Raw genomic sequence first — 6,318 nt, forward strand, 5'->3', positions numbered from 1 at the left:
TGGCTGGCTGAGTGATGGCAGAAGGATGAAGATCAGAGAGGGCTGCAGAAGGAGGCAGAGGGGTGGGTGCAAGCCCTCACTGACCCACTCACTGATGCTGACCCACCCGGAGACACCCAAGGATTGGAAGGGTGAAGGGGATTAGTCACTGCACTCTGACTTTGAGCAGACAAATCTACTGCCTGATGATTTCTGAGCTTCTGCCCTGAGCGCCCATCCAGACGCTCGTGAACCTCAGCTGAAGTCCACTGTTCTGGAGCCTTCAGCTGAAAGGACATGGCAAGACTGAGATCGGGGTTAGTTGGTTAATAAACATCATGACCACCTCTGCACTGGGATCCTCAACAGACTTACCTCTTCTACGGAGGCACTCATTAGCAACATCAATGGACTTGTTAAGGCGGATCCAGTGATCCATAGCACTCTCATTAGCATTAGAATGGTGCCAGTAGAAATCATGGGCAAGTTGGAATAGACTGGACAGCTCGCTAAAGTTGCACTTCAATATGTCAGACACAGCAAAAGGCAGATCTGATGCACCATCGCGACTGCGAAGGGACACTTTAATCATACCTCTGGCTCTGCCTGTCAGTCTTGACATTATTAAATCACACATTTCAGCAGGTTCTCTTTTAAGGTGACGGGTTGTCATATCCAACTCATGAACAGAAAACATATCAGTACGTGCACCACTGAAGTAAGGCGTCTGGTCTGGTCTGCATTGGTCTCTGTTGCACACCGCTAAGGTTGGCTGTAAGAGTGTCTCCAATTTTCTTAGCTAAATCTCCGATTAAAGACCCAAGGGTCTCGACAAGGACGACTTGTGTAGGCTCAGGGGCAGACTGGGTAAAGGGTCTGGAGCTAGCAGTAGGAGCTAATAAATGATGTTGACTGATCGGCTGTGTAGTTGAGATCACCAGGGGACATGGAACTAGATAGTAAATAAATAGTTAACTTAGATAGAACAGTTAGCTATATAGGCAATTCCGGCAGATGTCGACCGGATTTGTACAATCATTATTACTAAAAGCTACTATACATATATAATATAATATTATATAGGATAGATATTAGTAATATATTTATACAGAGCATATAAGTTATATATATATACATGTACCTACATCCACATAGATGAAACTATACATAAACATATACATATGTACTCACACACACATACATCTAAATATGCATACACAGGTGCATACAGGACCTGCAACACATGCAGTCACAATACCGGTGAAACTGTGGACACCGGAGAATGTGAGCAGACTACAGGACTGTTTTGCCACCACAGACTGGGATGTGTTTAAAGCCGCAGCCACTCTGGAGAACTCTTCTGTCAGCATACAAGAATATGCGTGTGGATAACATTGTACCCACCATACATGTCAAGAAGTTTCCGAACCAGAAGCCCTGGATCAACGGCCAGGTTCGTTGCATGCTACGCGCTCGCTCGCTCTGCTGCTTTTGCGTCTGGCGACGGGAGTGAGTACAAAGCTGCAAAATACAAGCTGAGAAAGGGCCATCACAGCTGCCAAGGAACAGTACAGAAAGAAAGCTGGATGGATTCTACTCCACTGCTGACTCCAGGCGCATGTGGCAGGGCCTGCAACACATGACTCACTGACTACAGGAGCTGCTCACAGACCATCAGGCCTGCCTGACGGCCTCAACGCCCCTCCCCTCCCCCGGTCGTTTTGTCAGCCCAGGTAAACAAAGCCCTGAGGAGGATTAACCCCCCGCAAAGCTGCGGGGTCCAGACAACATCCCTGGACGAGCCCTCAAAGCATGTGCCGACGAGCTGACAGACTCATGTTCTCACGTCAATATTCAACCTCTCCCTCAGCCACAGAACTGTGCCCCTCATGCTTCAAAACCACCACCATCATCATCCCCCTGCCCAAGAAGAGCCCGCCCACCTGCCTGAATGACTACCGGCCAGTAGCACTGACCCACATTCAGAGCAACACCCCGGACACACTGGACCCCCCTACAGTTCGCTTCCCGGCCCAACAGATTTCACATCCGACGCCATCGCCGCAATCCTGCACTCCTCCCTCTCACGCCTGGAGAACAGAGACTCCTACATCAGGATGCACTTTACATGACTACAGCTCAGCATTCAACACTGTGGTACCACACAGACTCACACACAAACTGTCTTCCCTCGGACTACACCCCACCCTGGCAGGCCTCAGTCCGTCAGGATAGGAAACAGGACTTCAGCCAGGGGTTGTGTCCTCAGTCCCATCCTCTACACCCTGTTCACCCACGACCGTGTGGCCTCCCACAAGGACAACATCATCCTGAAATTTGCAGACGACCCCGCAGTGATTGGTCGTATCGCTGGCGGTGACGAAGCAGCTTGCAGAGGGAGGTGGACACACTGGCGACATGGTGGGAGGACAACAACCTCACCTTCAACACGGTCAAGACCAAGGAGATGATAGTGGACATGAGGAGGGTGAAGCACCCCCATCAGTCACTGTTTATCCGAGGCTGGGAAGTGGAGAGGGTGAGTAACTTCAAATACCTGGGGGTTCACATCAACAAAGACCTCACCTGGTCACTGAACACCACACAACAGGTGAAAAAGGCTCAGCAAAGACTGTACTTCCCGAGGAGGCTGAGGAGGTTTTGGGATGTCCCAAAAAGATCCTCTGCAACTTCTACAGCTGCATTGTTGAGTCCATCCTCACCAGCTGCATCACAGTGTAGTACAACAGCACCGCCATCACGGCCCCGCAAACGCCTGCAGAGAGTGGTCAGGATTGCATCTAAAATCATAGGAACTCCCCTCCCCTCGCTGCAGTGCATCCACCAGCGCAGAGCTCTCAGGTGGACTGCGTCGATTCTAAAAGACCCCACCCACCCCCAACATGGACTTTTCACTCTCCTCCCTTCAGGACGGAGATACAGGAGTCTGAAAATGCAAAATATCCCGGCTCAAGAACTCTTTCTTTCCTTCTGCCATCAGACTCCTGAACGGGAATGGACAATAATATTATTTTTTGCACATGCCAAAATTTGCACATCCACAAGTGTTAACTACTGCACATTGTAAATACTGAAAATACTTCTGTTGATTCCTGTGTATATTTTGTTATTTTATAACATTTATAACATTTATTTATTTTGATTTCTTTTCTTGGCATTCCATGTGGACAGCAAAGTAAAATTGTCATTGTACAGGGAAACCTGCTTTGCTTGCTGTACACATGACAATAAACGCTTTGGATCTTGAACATGTACAGACATACACATACATCAGCATTGCGTGGGCATATTTATATACACATACACATGAACATATACTTATAGAATATTACATAGAAATACAATGGTTTGTTAAAATATAACAGTAATGTGATTGGACATTGTGTTTATTGCACTGAAATTATTGTTGGGTTATTGCACTTACTCCCCTATCCATTATTTGGGATTCATGTGTATATTTTGTTATTTTATAACATTTATAACATTTATTTATTTTGATTTCTTTTCTTGGCATTCCATGTGGACAGCAAAGTAAAATTGTCATTGTACAGGGAAACCTGCTTTCCTTGCTGTACACATGACAATAAACGCTTTGAATCTCGAACATGTACAGACATACACATACATCAGCATTGCGTGGGCATATTTATATACACATACACATGAACATATACTTATAGAATATTACATAGAAATACAATGGTTTGTTAAAATATAACAGTAATGTGATTGGACATTGTGTTTATTGCACTGAAATTATTGTTGGGTTATTGCACTTACTCCCTTATCCACTAGTCATTTGTTCGCCCTCCTCCCACCCAGTGAAGAGTTAAACAGTTTAATTACCCGGTGGACGAAGGAGTTTTTAAGTCTGCTAGTCCTGATCTTCGGAAGGAGGAGCCTATCGCTGAACAGACTCCTCTGGTTCGTGATGACAGTGTGCAGAGGATGAAAGGCATTGTCCAAGATGGCGAGCAGTTTACCAAGTGTTCTCTTCTCTGCCACTGTCACCAGAGGGTCCAGGTTGATGTCCACCACAGAGCTAGACTTCCTGATCAGCTTCTCCAATCTGTGTAAGTCCTTCTTTGATGTGCTGCTCCCCCCAGCACACCACGGTGTATAAAATAACGCTGGCAACTACAGACTGGTAAAACATTTTCAGGAGCTTCCTGCAGATGTCAAAAGACCTGAGCCTCCGCAGGAAGTACAGTCTACTTTGGGCCTCCTTGTACAGCTGCCCACTGTTGTGTGCCCAGTCCAGCTTGTTGTCCAACCACAGCCCAAGGTATTTATAGGTCTCCATGACCTCCACCTCATGACCCTCGATAAGAACTGGTCGGAGTTCATGTTTGGATTTCCCAAAGTCTATGACCAGCTGCTTGGTCTTGGAGGTGTTGAGCTGCAGGTGATTGGATTTACTCCATACAACAAAGTTCCTCACGAGGCGCCTGTCCTTAATACGCCCCGCAATGGCTGTGTCATCTGCAAACGTCTGGATATGACACAGCTCCGTTGTACCAGAAGTCTGAGGTGTATAGGGTGAAGAGGACAGGGGACAGTTCCGACTGTTCCGACAGTTGCTGACCACAGTGTCAGATGTGATGTCATTCAGCCGCCATCTTGGAATTCACATCAAAATACACATAAATATAAATATGCTGTGCAAAATAAATAAAATGCTAAGAACATGGAGCAACAGAAAAAAAACACTAACCTCTTCCACAAATTCTGAAGAAAGAGTGAGAGGTTGGGTGTGGTTATTAAATCGTTTTCCATTCACCACCAGTGTGTGTAAAGCAATCATCTCATGTCAGTATTGGTTCTGCTTTTTTCCCGTTATCCTCAATCCATCTGCCAACAGTGTGTCTGTTTGTCTGTTTGTCTGTAGCACTTGCGTAAAGAGATAGACAGAACTTGTGGGACCGTAGACTGGTCAACGGTCACACACGTGGAGGCTGCAGCCCTGCTCAAGCTTTTCATCAGAGAACTGCCGACCCATTTGCTTACTCACAGTCACCTGGGCAGCTATCAAGCAGTGCTGAGTATGAAAACACCCCCGCGCACCCACACAGACACATTATATGTGCGCAGTTGACTTGTGAGATATGCGACATGACGGTGATAACTTTCAAAAATAATCTTTGTTTACAGGAATTTCTTCAGTCGTTCATCAGGTCCAGGCTCTTCAGCTTCTCACTCTTCTACTTCCTGAAGAAAACCGACAAATGCTTCGAGTAAAACAGCATGTCCACACGCACACACATACATGCTAACCTTAACCTTCCGAATATGCTTAATCCTAATCTGAATTTGATTCTAAATCGAAATACTATACTATAACTACGGAACAACGGCCTCAGTGTGAGTGCACCCTAAATCTCAAATTTGTCCCCCACAACACAACAATAGTGTGCACCCTAAATCTCAAATTTGTCCCCACAACAATAGAATTTCGATAAAAATACACACAAAAAACATACACACACACACAAGCACTCTCCATTATATTGCTCAAACTGTTTGTTTTCATGGTCATAGGCTCTGCTGCTTTTCCTGCGTCAGGTGGTCTCACACCAGGACCACAATCGGATGTCTCTGTGGAATGTCTCCCTGGTGATGGCTCCCAATTTGTTTACCTGCTGCCATCGCCACAAGCAGAAAGCTGCCAGACAACTGGAGGAAATGGAAGATGCAGTGGGCGGGGCTCAGCTAGTGCGACTGATGATCACGCACCAGGAGCTGCTGTGGACAGTGAGTGTCTGAGTGGACACACTATTTGGTCTGTGTAATCTTTTCTGTGACCTCATCTCAGACGAATTTCTAACAGGTTCCAAAGTTCCTGTTGTCGCAGGTAAGACAGGTGAACCAGGTCAGCGGTCAAAAACAGTTTGGTCTGTCGAAAGCAAAGCGAAGACTCTTGAGGAGGAAAAACGACAAAAACCACAGAGACCAGGTAAGATTGTGTTTCTCCACCTGATGGCACTGGGTCTTGAAGGCTCGTTACTGCCACCAGTGGACAGTTGTGTTTAGTATCCTGAGGCATCCTGGGGTGTTAAAAAATAGGGTAAACTTTAACCAAACACAAGAGTAAAAATATTTATATTTTTATATATATATTTATATTATAAATATTTTTACTGTTTTGGGTTTTTTTTTTAGGTTAGAAAATATTTTTTATCATGAAAATAATGAAAATATTGGAATCTTTTTTTTAACTATTTACAGCTTTAACTATTTAAATCTGCGACATACTGACGGAACAAAAGGAGAGCGGCGAAGTAGTGAGGGATTACTGTACATCAGACTAAAAAAAAATAT

At 45.4% G+C, this 6,318-nt stretch overlaps 1 protein-coding gene across 2 annotated transcripts in view; it reads left to right on the forward strand.

Annotated features, from left to right (window-relative positions):
• arhgap28 (Rho GTPase activating protein 28) overlaps positions 1 to 6,318 on the forward strand; it is a 13,489-nt gene that overhangs the window by 4,590 nt on the left and 2,581 nt on the right. For both annotated transcript variants that reach the window (XM_008328471.3, XM_025062457.1), the window contains exons 8-11: positions 4,889 to 5,042; positions 5,152 to 5,234; positions 5,539 to 5,751; positions 5,828 to 5,953. In XM_008328471.3, the coding sequence (XP_008326693.1) occupies positions 4,889 to 5,042; positions 5,152 to 5,234; positions 5,539 to 5,751; positions 5,828 to 5,953 (576 nt within the window). The remainder of the gene's footprint in view (positions 1 to 4,888; positions 5,043 to 5,151; positions 5,235 to 5,538; positions 5,752 to 5,827; positions 5,954 to 6,318) is intronic.

Source organism: Cynoglossus semilaevis, chromosome 1 (assembly GCF_000523025.1).
Source record: "Cynoglossus semilaevis isolate Cse_v1.0 chromosome 1, Cse_v1.0, whole genome shotgun sequence".
NCBI classification, from domain to species: domain Eukaryota; kingdom Metazoa; phylum Chordata; class Actinopteri; order Pleuronectiformes; family Cynoglossidae; genus Cynoglossus; species Cynoglossus semilaevis.